This window comes from Triticum urartu, chromosome 6A (assembly GCF_056163025.1).
Source record: "Triticum urartu cultivar PI428250 chromosome 6A, HENAU_Tu73, whole genome shotgun sequence".
NCBI classification, from domain to species: domain Eukaryota; kingdom Viridiplantae; phylum Streptophyta; class Magnoliopsida; order Poales; family Poaceae; genus Triticum; species Triticum urartu.
The window spans coordinates 441,264,808-441,289,897 of NC_141878.1; the positions used below are offsets into that span (position 1 = coordinate 441,264,808).

Here is a 25,090-nt window from a genome sequence, read left to right on the forward strand (position 1 = left end):
AACAAAATTAAAAGAACAACTATTTTTTATTATTATTGTGAACATTTTCTAAAATTTCATGGACATTTTTTTCAGATTCTGAATATGTTTTGAATACACGTTCATTTTTTTCAAAATCATGAACATGATTTTATTTCCCGACCATTTTTTACAAATTGTGATTTTTTTTATAATTTTGCGAACAGTTTTGCAAAACCACCAACATTTTTTGAATCTGCAAACTTTTAATGATTTTCTAAACATGTTTGAATTCACATATATTTTGATTTTTTTATCAGACTTATTTCTTTTTTTTTGAAAACTCCCAACTTTTAAAATATTAAAATATAGAATTAATTTAAAGATGAAAGAAGAAAGAAAACAGAATGAGAAAAGAAAGGACAAAAAAGTAAAATGAAAAAACTCAGGGGAGTGAAGCCCCACACATGGGCCGGCCCATGAACGCATACATGAGTAGGACATGTGTGAGAAAAGAAAGATAAAAATTGTGGAAGTTGGGGATCAAACCCTGGTCTCGCCCCTAAAAGAGCGATCGGCCAACCACTCCGCTGCTCCTCGTTTTGTGACCTCTACTCGTCGCGCCCGTATAAAACAACGAAGGAGGTGTCGTTTTTGGTCCGAAAAAACAAATCGTTTTTCCACTTATGGGTGGCATTGGTGGGTAATTTTAACCAACTTGGAGGGTAATTTTAATGACGGACGACCAGAAGCGGTAGCCGCTTTATTAGTAGGTAAAGATTTTTCTTAGACCACAAGACACCCAGAAACCTTCGGGAGGAGATCAGAGGGGCGCACCCCCCAGGCCTGTGGGCCCCCTATGGCACCTCTAACCCTAATTCTTGTTCTATAAATACCCAAATATTCCCCGTAGACCAGAGGGCACACCAAAAATACTTTTCTGCCGCTGCAAGCTTCTGTTCTCATGAGATCCCATCTGGAGGCCTTTTCCGGTACTCTGCCGGAGGGGGATTCGACCACAGAGGGCTTCTACATCAACCTTGCTGCCCTTCCGAAGATGTGTGAGTAGTTTACCATAGACCTACAGGTCCATAGCTAGTAGCTAGATTGCTTCTTCTCTCTCTTTGATCTTCAATACAATGTTCTCCTTGATGTTCTTAGAGATCTATTCAGTGTAATCTTCTTTTGCGGTGCGTTTATTGAGATCTGATGATTGTGGGTTTATGATCAGATTATCTATTAATATTATTTGAGTCTTCTCTAAACTCTTTTATGCATGATTAAGACAACTTTGTATTTCTCCCCAATCTATTGATTTGGTTCGGCCAACTAGATTGATTTTTCTTGCCATGGGAGAGGTGCTTTGTAATGGGTTCAATCTTGCGGTGCTTATTCCCAGTGACAAAAGGGGGCATGACACGTATTTTTATTATTGTCATTAAGGATAAAAATACGGGGTTTGTTCATATTGTTTGGATCTATCCCTCTACATCATCTTGCTTAAGTCGTTACTCCGTTCTTGTTAACTTAATCACTAGATGCATGCTAGATAGCGGTCGATGTGTGGAGTAATAGTAGTAGATGCAGGCAGGAGTCGGTCTACTTGTCACGGACGTGGTGCCTATATTCGATCATTGCCTTAGATATCGCCATAACTATGCATTTTTCTATCAATTGCTCAACAGTAATTTGTTTACTCATCGTATGCGTTCTTTCAAGAGAGAAGCCTCTAGTGAAAATTATGGCCCCGGGGTCTATTTTTAGCATTATATTTTCAGATCTACAAAATCAAAAACCCAAAAATACCTTGCTGCAATTTATTTATCTTTATCTTATTTTGCACTTTTTTATCTTTTATATCTATCACTATCAGATCTCATCCTTGCAAGTAACCGTGAAGGGATTGACAACCCCTTTATCGCATTGGTGCAAGTATTTGTTTGTTTGTGTAGGTGCAACCATTGGTGATTTGTGTGTTCCTCCTACTAGATTGATACCTTGGTTCTTAACTGGGGGAAATACTTATCTCTACTTTGCTGCATCATCCTTTCCTTTTCAAGGGGAAAACCAATGCAAGCTCAAGAAGTAGCAGGAGGCCATCACAAGGGGTTGGCCTAGAGTCGTGCACGCATTAGGCATGAAGGAGGGCACAATATGGGCATTCCACTTCACCTTCTCCAGCAACTAGAATGTCTTTCGCCTCTCTTTTTACCGTCTTTAATACAACTATGATTGGTCATTCTTTACTTGGTGCTTTAGTAGTTCTTCAGTATATGTACCTATGAATCGAATTATGCATTCTTCCTTGAACATATATTTGTAATAAACGTGATTCGGTATGAAATAAGTGATTGCCTACTTTCAAATTCAAAATATGTTTCAAATTCAAATTCTATGAATTTTAAATGCAGGGACTAAACTAGGGATAAACTATGCTCTGCAGGCCATTATTACACTACACACAGTTTGCGGAAGCAAAACTTCTGTGATAAACATCAAGATCAGACACGTTTCTCAAATCACGACATGTGCAATGAATCTCTACTGCACACACGATCAACCAAGAGAAAATGTGTGAGATTGACAATAGCAGCGCACACAGTTCCTTCTTATTAAGTGTTTGTGATAGTCTCCTTACCACACATGTTTTGCAATGATGAACTGTTTATGATGTTGTGCGCACTGTAAACGTTGGTCATAGAAGAACGCGTGTGATAGGCCTTCATCTGACATGGGTACTACGGATGAATCGTTTGGGACATTTTATATATCATAAACATTTATGGACAGTGCAACGTGTGGGATAGATTCAAACTTCGCATATAGTTTTATAGGTACAACTATATGCATTCTTACATCCTATCACAGACGGTATTGTATAACTAAATGTTTCTAATAGACCACTTATCATACATAGTTTACAATCATTAACTAGTTATGATGTGGCGCACATCATAAACGTTGCAACACAAAATGTATGCATTCTTACTCCCTATTACCGACGATTTCTTGGTCGTGTGGGATGGACCCCCTCCCCCTATCGCACACACATGCAAGGGGACGATTTAAAACTCTGTCACGAAAATAGGGTAAAAACCGTTTGTATAGGATGTCGCTACACCAGTTCATGTCTTCTATTGGTATGAGATATCCACATTGAACTTCTCATATGTGTTTTGGATATATGTAGACTGATATGTATTCTTGAGAGAATGCTCAAGTTGTAAACTTAAGCTAAATTTGGTTCAGTCCAAATTTCCCGTCTAGAGATGATTTTGTGTATGTTTCGGTCTTGTATACACATTCATGATGAGGTCATCGATATACACCAAATGATATATGGAAATCAAATTTTGGATTCCTATATGAATACACATAAACAATCATCATTATTCAAGTAATCCTTCTAAATAAGGAACTCACTTAGTCGGAAGTACCATACAATTCTCGGACTATATCAAATCATGGATTGACTTATGAAGTTTTACACCATGTTGCAATTTATTTTTGGAAACACAACTGTAAGCCCTTCAGGGACTTCAGTATAGATTCCGAAATGAGTGACTCATATGAGTATGTAGGCATTGCATCAATCAACTGCATGGATAATATATTATTTTTACTGTCGATTATATTTAGTATTGAAAAACAATTCCACTCATACCAGGAGGGTATATCACATTGTAACCGATGTTCAGTCTCTGCGTGAACCCTTTTGCTACAAGCCTCGCTTTCTCACCACCTCATTGAATTTGTCTATCAATGAGGGAGTTTCTTTATATTCCATATGAAAGATACTTATGACGAGTAGGTATTACTACGGTAAGTACCTCATTTGCTGAGCGAGTGTTATTCTTCATTGCTTGCTTCCTTTTATGTGAACCAATATGAGTGCAAGAGGCACTCTACAATGGATTTTGGTTCAGGGCCCAAAAGGTTTTAGCAATTTTGAGAAGAAATATATGTCGACAAATGTAGTCTTTAACTTATATGATTCTGATGGAATCGATGAAATTTGTGGGTAATCTATTTATTCCTTTTTAGCTCCTTGTGATTTCCTACAACAAATGGTGTCAAGGTGTTTCAATGTCCCGACATCAAATCATTTGTGCACATTTATGCCAGGATTTGTATGATGAGCATTCTATGATGTGTCTTTCAACTTGATGTTAAATTACATTTACTGGTTGAGGATCTGATTTTCTCTGTTTCCGCGGAAGCTGGAAGCATATTAGAAATTACCTCTCGTGTGGTCAGATTACTTGCACCATATATGTATTGCAGGACAAGGTTGAGCATCCATTTTATGTACATTTTTCCTCTAGGCACTAAAGTGGTCATTCTATGAAATTAGAACTATTTTTCCTTCAATTTTTTCATTTGAACTGTTCACTGATAGGTGGGACCCGCCTGCCATAATGATGTTTGGCCCCTTTTTACGACATTTGTATTAATTGTAAGTTAAGTGGGTTTCTGAAAAAATCGACGATCTAGTCACTAACAGTGGGCCATGTGCCATGCTAGCACGCCGCGTAGGTGCCGCCGACAACTACAAACGAAAGTTGCACCTTATATGTAGCGTGGGACAAAGTTGAGTATCAGTTTTATGGCACCAAAGTGGTCATTCTATGCAATAGAACGATTTTGCCTTCAATTTATTCATTTGCATTGTTCACTAATAGGTGGGACCCGCCTGCCATAATGACATCTGGGACCTTTTTATGAGATTTGGTACTAATTGTAATTTAAGGGGGTTTCTGAAAAATGCGACCCTCCAGCCACTAACATGGGCCAGGTGCTACGCTGGCACGCCACATAGGCGCTGTCGACGGCGACAAATGGAAGCGATAAATGGAAGTTGCACTGTATATGCACCGCCACACAAGGTTGAGCATCAATTTTATGTACATTTTTTCACTTTAGGCACCAAAGTGGTCATTCTATGCAATTAGAACTATATTTTCCTCCAATTTATTCATTTACACTGTTCACTGATAGGTAAGACCCGCCTATCATAATGGCGTTTGGGTTCTTTTTACTAGATTTGGTACTAATTGTAATTTAAGGAGGGTTATGGAAAATGTGACGTGATGACCTGCAAGACACATAGGGTAGTGTGGCAATTTCGTGTAAGTATCCCAAATTTATCCTCCCAACGAAGAGCGGATGAGAGTATTTTATGAGCAACTTTTGTGTCACACACAAGGTGTCACATCTCGTGTATGAAATAACTGCTTGTGATCCTACTGAAGCTATTAGTGTTCCAGGAGTCAAATAAATAAGAGTAGTGAAAATGATGAGATGGTTGTAGCAAGAATAATATCGACTTGGAAGTAGAAAAGCGTGAAATAAAGATTGAAAATAAAAGTGTTTTCCCGTAGTAGAGTATGAGCAAAGAAACTTTAGATCATTGTATAATTCAACTGTGTCGGTTCAGTGGTAATCTCAATTACCTTGTATAATGAGTTTAGTACTTCCTTTGTAAAATAATTTAGTGATCTAAAAAGTCTTATATTACTTTATAGAGGAACTATTTGATTTGCTTGTTCTGTAGGCGGATCACCCTAGAGTTCTGGAACTCCTCCGCGCGGGATTGTGTTCCACACAATGATCCTGCTTCAATGTTGTCAAAGTGTGGTTGTTTTCACAATTAAGGTAATTAAACCGAAACCATGCATTAAGATCGATGGATCGCCGTTATCTCATATTGTCTTTGGTCCTTAGATGTCTTCACCTGTCACATCAGAGGTCGCGGATTTCGTAAAGAATATGTGCTACATGTGTAGGTCTTTAGATCATGTTGACTCGACCCTTAAATTAGACTTGCTAGAAAAATTATAAGATTACAGACACGACTAATAACATATAGGACAAGCACAAGGGATTCCTACCACTTACCTACATCTCCCATGCCTAGGGGAAATTAATCACACATCGGAAGAGAATAACCAAAGCATCATAGAGAAATAATTCATGTAAATCACACATCAGAAGAGAAATAATCCATGAAAATCATATTCAACAAGTCTCAGTCTCCATGAGTGTGACTAGAGTTTTGCATCTTGATCTTACAACTTGGAATTCCCCTTACAATGATGATGATGATGATGAAATGAAATGACTATGGAGGACAAAACTAGAAGGACCTCTGGTGGTTCTTCTTCTCCGGATCTCTTCTATCTCTGTTTTGGATGGAGTGCCGGCTGCTAGGTCTCTCTGGTTGTGTATCGCTCTTCACAAAAGTTGTTCATGTAGATGAAGGGGAGCCCCTAGCACCTCATACGACCGCGCATACGCTTGTATGGTTGGTCATCTTGCACTCTGGTGTGTCTGATGGTGAACCCCCAAATATGGAAGTTGCTCCATTTGGCTCAGTTTGGAGTAATGCTCCTTGATTTTCTTTCATATATGTTTTTCCCTGCCAAACAATGAAAAAACAGGTTTTCTTCTCTCTTGAAGGATTAGCTTAGAAATAATCGAGAAATAACAAAACCCCGATGGAAACCAAGTCAAAAACTCTTTATAAAAAGGCACAAATTCTAGAGCCATCATGATGCTCGGGTCACTGACAGTGGGCAAGGTGCCACGCTGGCACGTAGGCGCCGTCGACGGCTACAAACGAAAGTTGTACTGTATATGTACCGTAAGACAAGTTTGAGCATCAATTTTTATGACATTTTTTCACTTTACACACTAAGAGCAACTCCAACGGGCCGACCCAAACGGACGGCGATTTCGTCCGCTTTTTGTCCGTTTGGGTCGGCTGCCCGCCCGGCGTCCGCCCTGTTTTTCATATGGGTCGGCAGCGCGCCCAACGCGCCGATCCATATGTGCAGGCGTGGCCGGCTGGCCGCCCAATTTTGCATTGCATTCTCACATATGGTGAAATGAAAATTTAACAAACAAAATAGTCCGCCCAAATAAATAGTATAGTTTACAGGCCAAATAAAAATAAAAATGTTTCACATAGTTTTGCAAAACGAATAAAAAAGATACATCTATTGGTTGCCAACATGAGTCCACATATGCTCAACCAAATCATTTTGCAGTTGCATGTGAGTTTTCCAATCATGCATGTCTTCATGAAACTGAGTGAACTGCTCAAATGTTGTCGCTACTCCATGCTCAGCCACAACATTCTCACCCTGAAACTGAAAGCCTTGATCGTACAGACGTTCCGGGCGCTCGTCTTCTACGATCATGTTGTGCATGATCACACAAGCAGTCATCACCTCCCATAGTTTCTGCGTGCTCCAAGTATTAGCAGGATACCGAACGATGCCCCATCGAGATTGCAAAACACCAAAGGCACGCTCGACATCCTTTCTAGCACTCTTTTGCTCTTGGGCAAATCTTTTCCTTTTCTCTCCGACAGGGTTGGGTATTGTCTTGATAATAGTGGTCCACTAAGGATAGATACCTTCACCCAGATAATACCCTTTGTCGTAGGTGTGGCCGTTGACAGTAAAGTTCACCGGTGGGCTGTTGCCTTCGGCAAGCCTAGCAAACACCGGCGAGCGCTGAAGCACGTTGATATCATTGTGTGATCCAGCCATGCCAAAGAAAGAGTGCCATATCCAGAGATCTTGAGACGCCACGGCCTCTAGTATGACAGTGCAAGCCTTGACATGTCCCTTATACTGCCCTTTCCAAGCAGAAGGGCAGTTCTTCCACTCCCAGTGCATGCAGTCTATGCTGCCAAGCATCCCCGGGAAGCCCCTGCTAGCATTCATCGCCAACAAACGAGTTGTATCTTCAGTTGTCGGCTCTCTCAAGTATTCAGGGCCAAACACAGCAATCACAGCATTGCAGAACTTATACAGGGACTCTAGGCATGCAGACTCGCTCATACGGACGTACTCGTCAATGAGATCACCGGGCACTCCGTATGCAAGCATTCGGATGGCGGCAGTGCATTTCTGATAAGAGGAGAAACCAATCTTACCAACAGCATCCTCTTTGCACTCGAAGTAGTCATCATAGCCGACCACTCCCTCTCTAATACGGTTGAAAACATGCCTACTCATACGGAACCGGCGGCGGAATTTGTGATGTTTGAACAACGGGTTTGTTGTATCAAAGTAGTCCTTCCAGAGAAGGAAATGCCCGCTCTCCCGGTTATGATTCAACGCCGAAAGGTGGCCCGGAATGGAGCCATGGAACAACGACCGCTGGTTGTTGAGGTGGTGATGGACCAACACAGCAGCCAATATCTCCTCCTCGTCGTCGGACGAATCGTCAGAGTCGCAAAGGAAATTGTTGAAAAAGAACTCGTCGGCGGAGTCCATTTTCGTACCTTGGCAAACTGTCGAACAACTTGCGGGCGTCGAAGGAGACCCGGCGAGGGGAGACGTGGCGCCCACAGACCAGCTAGCTGCCCGGCCGGCGTCCGACAAGGGTAACGGCGTCCGACGAGCGTGTCGGTCGTCTGTGGCTGGGGCGGCGAGGCGTCTTCTTGGTCGCGGGGCGGCTGGGCGTGGGGGAAACAGCGGCGGGGAACCAGCTTGCGTGGGGGAAACGGCGGCGGCGGGCGACTGGGGGCAGGGGCGGCGTTGCTGGGCGGATGTGAAGGCGGCGGTAGCTGGAAGAGTCACCGGCAAAATGGGCGGCGCCGTCGCGGAAGATGCGGGGGCGAGGGTTGCTTGTTGACTGGGGGGAGGAAAGGCCAATGTGCCACAGACGAGCGGGTCCGGGGATAGGAGTAGGCGAGCAAGCGCGTGTCCGTCGCGTGTCCGTGCCGACGCAAATCAGGCTCAAAAATGGGTCGAGAATGGGTCGTCCGCGGACGAAAAACGGACGCACGTCCGTTGGGTCGCCTTTTCTGTCCGCGCCGACCCAAGCGGACGGCCGCGGACGAAATGAGTCGCCGTCTAAAGTGGCCATTCTATGCAATTTGGTGTACCACGGGCGGTACATTAATCTTTCAAAAGAGTTTTTAAGCTAAAAGAGCATCGGTAGAAGACCAGGAGCGGAAAGGTCGATGTGATACGCTGCCTACTGGAGTGCTGCACTGCTGGTGCAGTGCCGTGATCATTGGCTAGCAGCCTACATGTACAGAGCACATTAACTGATTTAGAGTAGCCGACGTCGAGAGATATGCTGGTTTTGGAGTAGACGTCGCCTCATGTGAACAAGCAGAAGGGATTCATGCTGCCAGAAATATGTGCCAGCCAATCTCTTTTGTGCAGAGAGCAACGGATGGCCACAAGAGCGAGAACCTGCAGGTCCTTGATGTGATACTCCTGCCCTGCAGCCTGTGCTAGTAGCAGTACAACTTACTTTTAGTAGATACCAAATCCAGCGTTGTACGCTCACTCCATCTATAGATTATCCTATATACTGTACTACTCGTTTCTTTCTCTTGCCTGGCACCATGGCAGTGAATTTGGACCGTCCGACCTCCGAGTGTCAGCCAGGCTATGCTTGGCTACATCATTGTTCTTTTTTACACCAGACATTGTCAGAAGACGGAGAGCTCCTGCCATTGCATACTAGGAGTACTTTGGATTGGCACCACAAGGACGCACAGGTTCTACGGAGCAAATCCAGAAATTGAAACTATTTAATTTCCTACTCTAAGTGAGTACACTAATGAAAAATATATTTTTTGGAATATTAAATGGAAGATATTAAATTGCTTCCAATCCATCTATTTAATTTCCTACTCTAAATTAGTACATTAATAAAAAAATATTTTTTGGAATATATAGGAAAGATATGCTTCCTATTTAATTTCCTACTCTAAGTGAGTATACTAATGAAAAAATATGTTTTTTGGAATATTATATGGAAAATATTAAATTGCTTCCAACCCGGAAATAGAAAGGTGAACATGGTTCCACGCGCATCCGTGCGGATAGTGAATTCAAAAAATTTACTGGAAACAATTCTGAAATTCCACAATATGAAACTTAGTCGACCATTTTACTCATGTGTGAAGTTTCATGATCTATTAACACCCATGGTAATCTTAGTGAAGAAAATACAATTAGGACCATACTATTCATCAAATAGTGGTTTTTAATATAGCTTCGATTCTGTCATTTTTGCCCAGATTACCATGGAGGTGATTTCCTCGTGAAACTTCATACGTGAGTATACCGGTTGACTATGTATATTACGAAGAAAATATTCAGATTTCTTTCTAGTATTTTTTTGAATTTACTATTCGTAAGGGGTGCACGTGGAACCATATTCACCAAATCCGTGTCCGCTTCCAACCTCTCATTTAATTTCCTACTCTAAATGGGTACACTAATGAAATATATATATATATTTGAATATTATATGGAAGATATGTTTCCAACCCCTCTATTTATTTTCCTACTTTGAATGAGTACACTAATGAAAAATACTCCTTCCATAAGGTGTATTCTTTTCATCACGGTGACCAAAGCACATAATGATAGAAATTTTAGGACAAAATTACTTTTGGCAAATTTTTGGGTTAATGGCAAGTAAATCGGTTAGTATAGGAAAGTAAAAGATACATGCAATCGACGGAAAGATACTTTCCTTCTTTTCCTACAAAGAGAGATACACGCAATCAAAAAGAGATACACACAATCAGGAAAGAGATACTTACCTTTTTTCTAAAGGGATAACAAGGGAATTATGAGAAATTAGAAAAAATGCACTTTACATTCTGGAATTTTGTCAAAAACAAATACACCTAATATTAAGGAACGGAGGGAGTATATTTTTTGGAATATTATATGGAAGATATGCATCCAACCCCTCTATTTAATTTCCTACTCTAAATGAGTATGCTAATGGAAAATATATAATTTAGAATATTATATGGAAAATATGTTTCCAACCCCTCTATTTAATTTCCTGCTATTAATGGGTACACTAATGGAAAATATATATTATGGAATATTATATGGAAGATATTAAATTTCTTCCATGTATCTAAGATAAATATGGACATTTACATGCACTTATCTTGGATACTTGGATTTTCAAAAGAAGTGCATGAACAAAGCACTCCATGGGATAAAAATTCTCCAAGTATCCGAGATAAACGCTCGTAATAATATCCTTTGTGGTTAAATGTGAGTATCCAAACTTAATCATGTACGTTAAAAAGCGTCCAAGTATCCAAGATAAATATGAACAAAATATGGAATATATTAAAAAGCCTCCAAGTATTAGCGGAAAAAAAAATCAAGATGACTCTTTGCATTAGCTCATAAACTTTCTTTTTGAAACCCATAAGATTAACTCTCACGAAAGTCCGCAAATAAACTCTCTGTGGTGTTCTTCTCTTTTTATGGACTGTCCTGCATAGACAAAAATATCAAGTGGTGAGCCAATGAATAATTTTGCTTTAGAGTACCATGTATGGAATACGAGCATACCACTTGATATTTTGGCTCAAAAAGTAATAACCTTCAACAAATATGTAAAATAGCAACTTGCACGTAAGTGAAATAAACATGTACATGGTCAATGGATAATTATGGAAATTGGGAGCTAAACAGAAGGTATATTTAGATATTATTGCGTCATGATTTGTATCGGTAACAAACCCTACCCTAATATATGTTTTTTCATACTTACACCCTCAACCCCCCCCCCCTTCTCGGCCGCCGCCGTGTCGTCGCCCCACTCTCAATTTTCTTACTCTACCCCCTGCCGCCCCACCCCCGCCCCTGCTGTCGCCCTAGCCCCCCTCCCCCGGCCATCGCCGCGTCATCGTCCCACTCTCATTTTCCTTACTCTACCCCCTGCCGCCCCACCCCCACCCCTGTTGTCGCCCTAGCCCCCCTCTGTCGCCACCCTATCTTTTCTTTATATACCTGCACCCCCCCACCCCCCATTCCCCCCCCCTGCGATACTACCGTAGCCTTTTTCTTCTCCCCCGCCATCGTGTCTTTCCTTATATGCCTCCCATCCCCCGATGTCGTCGTAGCCTTTTCCCCCCTTCCTCGCCGATGCCACCCTATCTTTCCTTCTCCCACATCCCCCGCTGCAACCCTAGCCTCCCCCCAGCCGCCGCCATCCTATCTTTCCTTATATACCTCCCTGCCCCCGTTGCCACCCCGGCCTTTTTATTTCCCTCTGCCGTCACCATGTCTTCCTTATATGCCTCTCCCTTCCTGACGCCGGCACCCTATCCTTCCTTATATACCTCCCCCACGGAGTTGGTGGGACTCCTCCTCCCTCTCTCCCCGAGGCGCTCCCGCGGGCGCCCCAGGAGGAAATCCTAGCGCCGCTTCCCCGCCCCCTCGCCTCAACCCCCTCCCTCGCCGCCGTCGGGGGTGTCGCCGACCAAACACCGACGCAGTTGGTGGGCTCCGCGGGGCACCTCCCCTCTACTTGGTGGCGTCGGGCGGGCCCTGCCCCGGCTCCTTCCCTCCTCCCAGCGTCCTGTGGTTGCCGGCGCCGCCTCCTCCCCTGTTCTGGGGCTCGGGGCTCTGGTGCCCAGGCGCAGGTTGGTGGCGGATTTGGCCCCCTCCCTGTTCTGGATGGTGGTGGTTGGCGGGGGCAACAGATCTGGGATTCCCTGCCCAGATCCGATGGATGGTGAAGGTTGGCGTTGGCAGGGGTGGTCCGCGGCCCTGGTGAGGTGGTGGTGATGCGGCTAGTGTCTCCGCTACTCCGGTACGAGATGGCGGGTCTCCGAGCGGATCTGGCCAGGGGGTGGAGGTGTTGGTGTTGTGGTGGTGGCAGATCGGTTGCGGCGACTGGTTTTTCCAGCGTCCGCCCGTTTGTAGGTGGCCTGTGTCGGCCTTCGACCCCTTTCCCCGTCCGGGCGCTACCTCCACCGAAGGGTCGGCTCGATCCCAGCTGCGGTCCATCGCCCGTCTCACGCCCGGTGCTGCAGGACCGAGCTCATCTGGAACCCAGTAGCAGGACGACCTCGTCTCGCTCTCGGTGCAGCAGACGAGTCGATGGAGGCTAGTTTTGGCCGGCCTATTGGGTCATGGCACTGGGGGGCGCCTAGCAATGCGAAAGGCAGGTCCTTTCCATTCGTATCTTTGATTGGGGTAGCAGCAAGTCTCAGGTGAGGTGGTGTCAAGGTCTTGGATGATGGGGAGGCGGCCCTGGTGGTGGTATCGCGTTGCTCATGGGCAGAGCCCGCAGCTCGGTGCTGCCCGATGGCCATGTCCGTGTGGGCGACGTGGTCATCGGGGTGTGGCGTTCGGTGGCGGTGAGTGTTGGCTGGGGTGGAAACCTGATCTATCCTCGGCGGACCGGCGGCGGCGCTCGATCCCTTCTTGAAGGCGTCGTCGTGGCTCTCATTGTCCGTCGTGTTGCTCCAGGGGAAACTCCGACTCTCGGACCGGGCAGTGGCGGCCCACTGGTATCGTAACCTTCCTGAAGGCACCGCCTTGGAGCCCTCGGTTCGTCATATATGGCCTCATCTCTTCGCGGTGAGGTGTTCACGGTGGAGGACCCCGGGTTGCTCTTGTAGTGCTAGGGGTGGTGTTGCTATGCTCAGCGCCTACATATCCTGCCATGGGTGTGTGCGTGTGTTGTGGTGACGTGTGTTTATACCTGGTTGTGGTTGATAATTGCTTTATATATAAAGCAGGGTGAAAGCCTTTTTCAACGCATATACCTCCCCCACCTCGCTGCCACCCCAGCTTCCCCCTCCCCGCCATTGCCAACGCCACACCCCGCTGCCGCCCTAGCCTTTTTCCTCCCCCTCCCCGTCGCGCTATCTTTCCTTATATATCCTCTTTCCCTGTCGCAAATCTATCATTTTCCTTACCCCCTAGCGTCGCTGCCACCCTCATTTTTCTTACCCCACATGTAGTTGTCTCCTCCTCCTATTATCTTGATGTGTGAAACATTTTAGCTCTTGTTGGTGAAACAACTCCCAAGATTTTGAAAGGCCATGTAAGGCTCATTGGCCACCAGCCAAACACACAGCGTTGATGCTTTGGATGTCTAAGCAGACAACCTCTGTCGAGAAAACGAGCACCTCCCAAAAACGATGACTCCAGCCAATACTCAACCTTGCTCTGCATGATGAGGGATGACAGGTAATGGTGGTGAAGGTCGTTGCAGCATCTTCGTCGTCAACTGGTCATCGTCACCACACCACCAGTATAGTTGATGGTTATTTACTTGCGCCACTATGTGTTGCTACTCAATGCGGATGGCGGATGACGGATGATATCGAGGAGGCAGAGGTAACCCTAAATCTCTAACATGGTAGCATCCATTGGGCCATAATGGGCCATGTTAACACTTTACTTGTCTTTCCTTGTATCTATCATTTGTCCTCATTAGGTATGTTGGGGCGGCACTACTCAAAGCGCTAGGTGCTGAAAAAACACTCGCCCATTGCCTATCATTTTGGACTATATCATCGGTTTCCGTGAAGCAACCAGGTACACATATATAGCTTAGAAAATCACATTATGTTTTGTTCCTTTATTGTTGTTTTCGACTCACATGCAACTCAACATCGTGTGTTGTTCCTTTATTGTTCAATTTAAATTCATATTCAACACAATGCCGGATCCCATGGAAGCAACCATGTGCATCTACCTTAGCAAATCACATTGTGTTTTATTCATCCGTTATGTAGGCGATGCATAACATCATGTTTTTTCCCGGTGGATCAAAGAAATTGAATAGAGGGGACATCTTTAGGAAAAGACTCTGGTTAGGAATCATGGTCTTTAATTGCATTGGTTTATTCTCCAGCATGAACCTTTGCAAGAGAACAAGCTGACCACCGCCTGACAAGTTGTTTTGTTGCAACTCTACAATGGCAAGTATGTATTTAGGGCTTTTTACGCAAGCAAGAATCCAACTCTATTTGTTTGATCTTTTCCTAGGCACCCCAAAATCTAGTAGGATGAACCCTCGTCGTACCTTTCGACACCGACCACTGCACCCCACAAGCAATTTGACACTAACCACCGGGTCCAAACATTCGGGGATCCACAAGTCATAGGGAATAGCTCGGTGAACGCTTACGCCTCGACGCTTCGTTCTCCCGCGGTTCATCCAGTGAGCTTCCGCCAATTCGCCACAACACGTCACTCGAGCACGTGGATTGGGAATGGGCTCACCCCATGGACCCATCTAAGCCTTAGCAAGGCCTTGGTCTCATCTCAGGCCCAAAAAGTCAATGCAATATTCTACAGTCTTTGCTCAAGTCAAGTTGGCAATGGCAAGAGGGCTCTATTTCGGAAAGACAGATGGATCAATGGGTGAATGGCGTGTGAGATCGCACCGCTCGTGTGGGTCAAGGTGAATGTTAAAACTGCTAACAACCGACCCGTGTCCAAGGGACTGCTAAACTATGCTTGGGTTCGAGACATCTGAGGTGCTCTTACCACTCAAGGACTGATACAACACGTCAAGCTATGGGATGTTGTTGCTGCGGTGGAGTAAATATGGGACATATCTAGCAAGCTCCACCTATGGTCTATTATTGGAAGGCTCGATTCTCTTCGTCGCCACATGGCTGTGGAAGACCAAGGTGCCTCTAACCTGCAAAATCCCTGTCTGGCTGACTATACAATACCGTATTTGGATGACCGAAACTGCCTCCCATACGATCAATTTATCATACGATTTGTACGACAAGAGTCAGTCCTGTTTCCCGAGGTTTGAGCCCACCACACTAGATGAGTCTTGTCGTACAAAGATTGTACAGAATTTGATCGTATGTATAAGCAGCTCTCTTGGATGACAGACGGGTGAGTTAGGCCTGGACTGCGTGACAACACGGTGCCATGCAATCTTTGTGCGCAAAATCAGGACACTGCAGACCACATTCTCACTCGATGTGTACGCATGAGAAATACCGCGACCGCGAGAGAATAGCCTAAAGATATTGTGGGGTGGCGTCTTAATTTGCTACCAATGAGCTTGACAATCTTGTAAAACTCGTTCTTCCCTACTAAAGATACGATACGCTTAGCCTATCCACACCGACCTTTCCACCCGCAAAAATATTTGGCACGCTGAACACTGGGCGCAAACACTCGAGGAATATCGGGACCCACAGGTCATAGGCCGTGGGTGGACGAACGCGTACGCCCCGACGCTTGGTTCTCCCGCATTAATCCGGTGATCTTTCGCCAGTTCGCTTGAGCGCCAATGACAGACGGGCCGTCATTAAAAGCCCAGTATCCGTTCCTGCTTCCGAATCGTAGAGGGCAAAGATTTCCTAAAATCTACGCGCGTCCCGCCCCTCGTGAGCCGTGACCAACCCAGCGACGAACGCAGAACCCCGCTCCAAACCCCGCATCCGCCTCGCCTCGCCTCGCCCCTTGGCCTCCCACCGCCGCGCCGCCCCACCGCGATGCCCAAGCCGCCGCCGGTCGTCGAGCTCCCGATACGCAAGACCGTCCCGCTCATCGACATCGACGGCGACGACTACGATGACGGAGGTCGCAGCGGCCGTCGTGGCGGAAGCCCCGCTACGGGGGGCCGTTCCGCCGGTCCGGTACGCGGTGAAGGCGGAAGCCGCGCTAAGGGGGGCCGTTCCGGCCGCTCGGAACGCGGTGAAGGCGGAGGACGCGCTAAGGGAGGCCGCCCCGGCAGTCGCGAACGCGGTCGGGAGGGTCCGTCGGTCGGTGGTCGCGCGGCGGCGGGATCGCCGCCACCGCGACGAAACCCGGCCACGGCGTCCTCTCCGTCCGCGACCCGCTACGGCGCCGCGAATCCGCCGTCCATCCAGCTCGACAGCGACACCGACGATGAAGGTACCCGCGGCGGGCGCTCGAACAAGGTAGCCGCACGCCACCGTGGCCGGGGGGCGGATCCTCTCTCCGGTAGTGGACCCACATATCTCTACTGTCCGAGCAGCGATTCGGAGGATTTACGCGCGAGAGGTCGCAAGAGGGCGGCGCCCTCCTCGCCCGGTGGCTCCAGGAAGGCGAAGAAGCAGAGACGAGGGTCGTCAAGCGGAGCCAAGGCGCACGGGGCGGGGGGTCGCGCTCTCGAGACGAGGCCTGCTGACGAACCGCGAACCTCCCACGAGTCGAGGAAGCACAAGAGACTCGAGGCCGTCCGTCGTCCTCGGTCTCATCATTCCAGCGACGATGGACGGCTCGGGAGATCCGGCCACGGGGGGGGCGACAGGGGCCGGCGTGATGCTGCGCCGGCGAGGCAGCTCGGCGCCGGCGCAGTTGTTGCGTCAAGCCCTCGTTCGCGGAGCGGCGACCGAGGAAAAGTGGCTGCGAAGTATGCTGCATCCGTGGTTCCCGAAGATAGCGTGGAGGAAGGTGATGGTGAGGAGATGGAAGACACCAGCTCAGATGACGATGGGAGATTCGGCCATAGAGGCCGGCATGGTGCCGCGCCGGCGAGGCAGGCCGGCGCGGTTGTTGCGTCTCGTGATCGTTCACGCGACGGCGGCCGAAGAAGTAGAACTGTGGTAACTGATGACAGCGGGGGTGACGATGGAGATGAAGAGACGAGCAGTTCAGATGACAATGATGAGGAATCCCGAGATAACGAGGGGGAGGAGGAGGATGTGATGAAGGGGACGAACACGGATGACGGAAGTGGCGATAGTGAGGAGGAGGAGGAGGAGGATGTGATGAGAGGGAAGAACAAGGATGATGAAAGTGAAGATAACGAGGAGGAGGAGGATAGCGAGGAGGAGGAGGATGTGATGAGAGGGAAGAACAAGGATGATGAAAGTGACGATAACGAGGAGGAGGAGGAGGAGGATAGCGAGGAGGAGGAGGACGATGTGATGAGAGGGAAGAACAAGGATGATGAGAGTGACGATAACGAGGAAGAGGAGGAGGATGATAGCGAGGAGGAGGAGGACGATGTAATGAGGAGGAATGTGGATGTGATGAAGGGGAAGAGCAAGGGGGGTGATGATGTGATGAGGAAGAAGAAGGAGGATGTGGATGTGATGAAGGGGAAGAACAAGGGGGGTGATGATGTGATGAGGAGGAAGAAGGAGGATGTGGATGTGATGAAGGGGAAGAACAAGGGGGGTGATGATGTGATGAAGAGGAAGAAGGAGGATGTGGATGTGATCAAGGGGAAGAACAAGGAGGATGACAATGGTAATAGCCACGGCAGATGCAAATCCGTAGAGGAGGAGGCCGGTGGGGAGGACGACGGAAACACCAGTCACGACGACAGTTCTGATGACAATGCTGACGAAGAGGAGTCTGACGACACAACAGATACAGAGACAGAGGAGGAGGAGGAGGAGGAGGAGGCGGGGGAGGAGGAAGAAGAAGAATCTGACGAGGCAGAGCAGGAACGGCGTGTCGCGCCTAGACGCAACGGCGAGGCAGGGCAGGACCAGCGTGTCACGCCTCGCAGCAACGGCGAGGCCGGTGGGAGGGCCAGACCAGCCGTCGAGGGCTTGCAGAGAGTCCGCAAGAGGAGATTCGAGGGGTTGTGGATCGTCGAGGAGCCCGACACCACCGCCCCCCCTCCCGGCCGGGGTCTCATCAGTGAGCGGACACGGTCGCGCCTGAGCTGCTCCAACAAGAAACTGCTGAAACGTGGTACTGTAAGCAGGCCGGTCCTGCTCGACACATCTTCCTCCGGCTCCGAGCCAGAGGATGCCGTGCCCCCGCCTCAGCCATCCAGCTGGGCGGCCGAGGACGACAGCTCCGGCGAAGACAGAAGGCCGGCGAAGAAGAAGAAGAAGAGACGGTGCCGGGAGCAGATCGCCCAAGGCGGGCTCTCAGAGGAAGAGGACAACCACAGCGACGACCCTGACGCTGAACCTGACGACGACAGAACCTTCCCAAGGAACGCCAGGAAGGGGCCGAGCTCAAGCCGGCCGAAGACCGGAGCGTCAAACCGGCAGCAGTCTGCTGCCAAGGAACGTGGCAACACCCACGCTGGTTCTTCTACCAACCCAAGACGCGCCAAGAATCGCGCTGCAAACGCGGCAGAGGGGCGCGGTCTGCAGGATGACATTTTCTTCAAGAAAAGCTCACTGTCTCATCGCAAGAGGAAGCATACGGAGGAGGAGGACATCCCTTGCAATGACCTCCTCTCCAACTTATTCGACGGGATACCGAGCTACCGGAATGGCTCTGCTCCTGCCGATGCACAGCAGGGCGGCGGCGACACGATGCCTCTGGTGTTCAAGTTCGGGGAGGAAGCTGAAGTGAAATCAGAGCATGACGAGCTCGAGGATCAACTGTGGGGAGACTACGATTTTGTCCTTGAAACCAACAATGCCAACGCTCACAGCTCCGATGAGGTACTTAACTCTCTGCTAGTCCTTCTCATTATACTACTACATTTGCTTTGAAGTACTATTGTTTGCTGTAGAATAGTCCTCGCTATCAATCCTGGAAATTTCATTTCTGCGGTGCCCGGGAAAAGTTTTCTTTTTCTCGAGAGTACGCTCTAGCATACCAATGTCCTTATAGATACTGTAGAAGCTAGTGAGTCATATGAAATACCACCAAAGTTACTTTTCTTGAAGCACAAAGGCCTTCAATTTAAAATGTTGGCTAAAGGGGGAAGAGTCCCTCATTTAACAGTCCGTTAGTTAGATAGAAACGCAGGTGGGTGAGCTTTCACCCGTAAGCTTAGACAAAAGCCTTCTACTTCATTTCACAAATCAAATGCAAACATGTTACATCTTTCACAAATGCTAAGTTCTGTAATCGTGTAAATTTTGTATTTGTGATCATCTCCAGTTAACTGTTCAGATATAAACAATCCTTACATCTTGCATTTCAGGTTGAAGAGAGCCAGGGGCAAGATATTCCATCAGACCAAAAAACTTTATGCAGTCAAGGGAAGCATGATTTATTTACCGATGACCAAATTGGAACTTGGTGCAAGCACTGCAAATTTGTTCTTGAAATTAAATATGTAATGGCCCCTATGGTAAGGCACTGCGCTATCCAACATTTTTTTTCAAATAACTGCTTAGACCTCACCGACAACATCAATACTTCTTGTAATCGACTCATATGATTCCTATATTTTTTCACTCGATTTAGGGGAATTATTCAGCGGAAAGGGAACCAACGGCTCGCGAGCTGAACATGGATAATATTATTTTTAATGGCATCCTAACAACAATGGGGTATGAAGGAGAGTACATCACTGGCAGTCATAAAAGTGGCCCTGTATGGAATCTCATTCCTGGTGTCCGAGAAGACATGTTCCCACACCAGCAGGAAGCCTTTGAATTCATGTGGAAGAAACTGGCCGGAGGTATTGACATTGAAGAGGTGAAGAAGTTTGTGAAAACTGATACTCTAAGTGGCTGTGTGATCTCTCACGCCCCAGGGACGGGGAAGACCAGATTAGCAATCACATTTGTTCAATCTTACCTCGAGCTTTTCCCGCAGTGTTTTCCGGTGATCATTGCCCCCAAGGGGATGCTTGACACATGGGAAACTGAGTTCAGAAAATGGAATGTGAAGATACCTTTCCACATACTGAATTCCAGAGATATCCACTGGCATGGAGATAAAACCGTTGAAAAACTGGCCTCGAATGATAAGGAATTGGCCCGGAGGCTGTCCATAAGCAGCATTGACAAGAATTATATGCGCGCTCTGAAATTGCGATCATGGGCTGAGGGGAGTAGCATCATTGGACTCAGCTACAGCCTGTTCCAGAAGCTCACCAAAGGAGAAGGCAATGATGATGACAAGCTGAGGCAGATGCTTCTTCAAAGGCCTGACTTGCTGATCCTTGATGAAGGACACACGCCAAGGAACAAGGAGAGCAATATTTTTAAGGCTCTTGCTGAAGTTCGTACAAAAAGGCGGATTATTCTATCCGGGACACCATTCCAAAACAACTTTGAAGAGCTTCGAAGCATCTTTAGCCTGTTACTTCCGGCAAATTATGAAGCCATGGATTTCTTTCCTTCTTCGAAACTACACAACGTGACAGATGTGATGGTAGAAGAGATCAGGAAAAAATTGGACCCTTTTGTGCACATCCATAATGGCGACATTCTTCAAAAATCCCTCAAAGGACTAAGAGAATCTGTTGTGATTCTGAATCCTCTTCCCAGCCAGAAGAGGATCATCGCAATGATGGAGAAACATAAGACACGTGGCAAACGTCCTCAAAAAGAAAAGACACATAGCGGCACTTTTGAGTCAGAATACAAGATATCTCTTGCGTCTGTACATCCGTCCCTCGCTGCTGGCATGAAAAAGTTGCCAAAAGAAGTAACATCTGTTTTGGACGAGCTTCCATTGGAGAGGTTACGGTTGAAGCCAAGTGAAGGAGTTAAGACGAGGTTTGTGTACGAGGTTGTGCGTCTATGTCAAGCTTTAAAAGAGCGAGTGCTTGTCTTTAGCCAGTTTCTTGAACCACTGGAGTTGATCATGCAACAGCTGAGAAAAGCGTTCAACTGGACTAAAGGCAAAGAGATCATGTATATGAGTGGAAAAATCTCCCCTAAAACCCGCAAAGCCTTGATGGTGGCCTTCAATGATGTGGAGAGCGAGGCCAAGGTGATGCTTGCATCGACCAAGGCGTGTGGAGAAGGTATCACCCTCATTGGAGCGTCGCGTGTGGTGCTCCTCGATGTTGTGTGGAACCCTTCTGTTGGAAGGCAGGCGATTGGACGTGCATATCGTATTGGTCAACAAAAGATTGTCCATACATACAACCTAATCGCAGAAGGAACACAGGAGAAGGCCAAATATGACACACAAGCTAAGAAGGACCAAATGTCCAAATTGCTGTTTTCAAGTGAGCCACAGCCTGCGGAGTGCAGCCGGTCATCAGAGTTTATTTCCAATGACAGGATTTTGGAACAGATGACTGAAGATGAAAATCTGAAAGAGATGTTTGTGAGTATTCTCCCATCGCAGTGGTGATAGAACTTATAGATCTCTGGTAAGTGGAAGCTTCTGAGATGAGAATGTTTGCAATTTCCATATTTGTTTGTGGTAATTATCCTTTTATCTCATTTGTGCACAAGCAGGTGTTCCATCAAGTTCTGAATTTATGAATTCTTAAACAAAATAAGTAAAATTATTTGCAAGGTACTGAAAATAGAAATTCTGAATTGAGATCGCCTCTGTAATGGAGAAAAATCAATAGAAATGGAAAATATTCAGGCGGGAGGGCCCTTGCCCCCCACCTCCCCCCTGCTCTTCAAAAATAAAATAGAGTTCTTTTTCTGAATTAGTTATTCATCGTGAGGATGTGTGTCTACTTGCATTGTAACTCAGATTGCTCTTCAAAAATAAAATAGAATTTTTTTCTGAATTAGTTATTCATCGTGAGATTGCTTATCCTTGTACTCATGTCCATTAGTTTATCAGCAAGTGTGCTCTTTCACTATAATGTATGTGCAAGGTATTACTTACCAGTTATAACATAAACTGATGGTGTTCCCTTTTCTATGCAGTGTAGAATAGCGGTGTACCTGTGGTGAAGCTAATTGTGTGTCTGCATCTGCAAGAGGAGAGCGATGGAACGCCCTGTCTGTACAAAAAGTGCTATCAACATGTTGTATTGTCTTACATAGATGCCCGAAGGATGTTGTTTTGTTTTGTTTTCTCAAGGCATGTGCCTGTTTTATCTCCAAACCTACAACAGCAGAGGGGTGGAGTGTCAGAATGTTTTTTGGGGGTGCAAGATCCCAATTCGTACAGAGATTAATGTCCCTTCCTATAAGGGACGACCCCTGATTCTCTGAAATTGAACTTGTTGCATACTGCAGTTTGACATGAGCTGTTGTTGTTGTTGTTGTTGTCTGAACTTGCATACTTAGTTGCCCAGTTTGCAACTTGCAATTGTTTTTGTTTTCAGAAAGGAGGATATGACCCATCTTTCTACATCGATTGATTCACGCACACACATATAACATTCACTATTAAAAAACAATTGTGACATGCCTTGAGGTAACTTCTCTGAATCCAGGTACAGAACATATATGTGGTATTTTTTTCGAGAGTACACATCTCACCTATTGTTGTCATAAGCGCCATGGCAGCACCTAAGATAGCCGGCGCCGCCAACCCGCCACACATATGTAAATCCCTTCCCCTGGACTTCTGCAAGTCACCACTCGTGGCAGTGCACGGGTGCTGCGGCGCCGCGGCGCAAGGCTACGATACGGAGCACAGCGGCTTGCAAGAGCTCCACAGCGCGCAGAAGCATGGCGACAGGGGGGTGCGGCGAGGTAGACCGCAGCAGCGAGGCGGGCGCAACCGAAGACGGGCGACGACCACGCCAAACAACCGGCACTAGGGGTAAGATTCTTGTTCCTGTTGCTCCTGTGCGTTAGTGTTTTTGTACGTGGATTTGCTCGTTTGTGCAAAGTATTTCCTGGAATCTTATTGACAAGATGATGAGTTTGCAGATGGCCAGTAATTGTCAAATCAAATCAATAAATGAGAGGCTGTTAATTCTCGATGGCTTCTCAAGATGGCTGTACGAGAGATTATTGTATTATTTTTGCGGAGAGATTATTAGCACCGCTGCTGCACAACCAGCTGGAGTAGATGATATTGTGAGCCTACAATTTTTGCTTGAGGCTTATACTTGGAATATCGAGAGAATACGAGATCTAAAGATACGGACATCATCACTTGGTGGAAGTTTGGGGTTGCAATGTATCCTTCCTGCTTTATAAAGATGATATTGCATATCCCTGTGACATTAGAATCAACCTTTAGCACTAGTGGCCGTGCACATCGTAGCTGACTTGGGCCTATGGCTGAATCTATATTGGTGTGTACGCAAGCTTGGACCTGTGCCAACATGATAGGTTATTGATCCTCTGAAATTTCAATCAATTTATTTGTTAGGGGACCAATTTATATGTGCAGCATAGCTCAGGGAATATGTAAGGAGAGCTAATCAATACTAATACTCCTTAGTAGATGGGGCCCTCCAAGGCGACGCCCCCAAGGGGGAAGCAACGGGAACGACACAAATGGCCACTCTGACCAAGGACAAAACTTGGGTCGGAGAGCCTGAGATGAAAATGACGAGTGAGGTGAAGGGGATCCACAATGATGCCTTAAAGGAGGGCAACGATGTCTAAGAACATCTCGTCGTCGACATCATCTAAAGTCAGTGTTAGCCTTTCCCTCGCAAAAAAAAAAAGTGTTAGCCTTTCACCTAGAGCTCACCAAGCACATCGTCGCTGAATTATGCTTGTTCCTGCTCAAACCGCAATTGCCATGCCACCCATGCATCTCGCCACGGCCAATGACCACCATGACACCTGAAGCCGCATGGCCGCCTGACCCACTGCCAAAAACGAGCTCCGCCATGGCACCATCCTCCATCCATGACACATCACGAGTAACAATGCCGACGATGAGGAGACACCAACACCGCCAACCACCACCAACCCGGTGGCCCGCCATCTACACGACCAACGCAATGCACAACACAACCACATCCGAGCCACAACTCTGGCACCTAGGTAATTCCCAGCCACGCCAGATCTAGAGTAAAGGGCAATCAATTCAATTTTACTATTTCTATCTAGTCGAAAAACATCCCGTTTCTTCTGAACACCACTGACGACCGAGCGCCGACCATTGTCGAGCCAAACTGCGTTGTACAAGATGAATCCATCGCAAATGGGCCACCCCATAACCTCTCATGGCAGCGGTGTGCCATCCCTGGTCACAACTGCACATAATCCACAACCTCATTCACATACAAGCGGGGTGACCCAAATCTGGCTTGCTCCACCTATATGGCTCACGACAGCCTCATGGCGGAAGCAATCGCCAACCATCGAGCACAGACGCCAAAGAGCGCCGCCTGGACCAGCACCCAACGTGCAGCCTCCCACTCGCGAAGTTGTGCTGGCAAGCTCACCCTAGGGCCGCAGCGTCGGCATCCACACGCACATACATCGTCGTAACGCCACTAGCCACACCGTCGACCACCGACCTCTACATCGCCACGCAACATAATCAGGGGAGAAGACCCCATCACTGCACAGGCTTTGTCTAGCGGCGACGCGATTTGGGGTCATCGCCCGTGTCATCCAAGTTTAGACGACGGAAGTCGTGTTGTCATTTTAGGAGAAACTAGACCGGTATTGTGCTTATTTGATAATGTCCAAAGTGCTGATCTCAAAATTGGTACGCATTTCGCTTGTATCATATGTATATGTGTTGGGAAGACATCATAGACCCATCGGGTTTGGACGCTTACACATTTTTTTGGCCGTGGTTTCTTTCATGGGTTGACAAAGGACGTTAAA

The 25,090-nt window shown here is 46.8% G+C and overlaps 1 protein-coding gene across 1 annotated transcript; it reads left to right on the forward strand.

Annotated features, from left to right (window-relative positions):
- The first annotated feature begins 15,551 nt into the window (after positions 1–15,551).
- LOC147965599 (uncharacterized) lies at positions 15,552–22,613 on the forward strand. Its single transcript, XM_087528260.1, has 4 exons — positions 15,552–19,126; positions 19,615–19,764; positions 19,881–21,747; positions 22,265–22,613. Exons 1-3 carry the CDS (start codon positions 16,238–16,240, stop codon positions 21,726–21,728), a joined length of 4,887 nt encoding a protein of 1,628 aa, XP_087384386.1. The 5' UTR covers positions 15,552–16,237; the 3' UTR covers positions 21,729–21,747; positions 22,265–22,613.
- The last annotated feature ends 2,477 nt before the right edge of the window (positions 22,614–25,090 follow it).

Coding starts and splice junctions, on each gene's coding strand:
- LOC147965599 (XM_087528260.1), top strand. CDS start 16,238: ATGCCCAAGCCGCCGCCGGTCGTCGAGCTCCCGATACGCAAGACCGTC. Junction 19,127..19,614: donor ACGCTCACAGCTCCGATGAG/GTACTTAACTCT, acceptor CTTGCATTTCAG/GTTGAAGAGAGCCAGGGGCA. Junction 19,765..19,880: donor AATATGTAATGGCCCCTATG/GTAAGGCACTGC, acceptor CACTCGATTTAG/GGGAATTATTCAGCGGAAAG.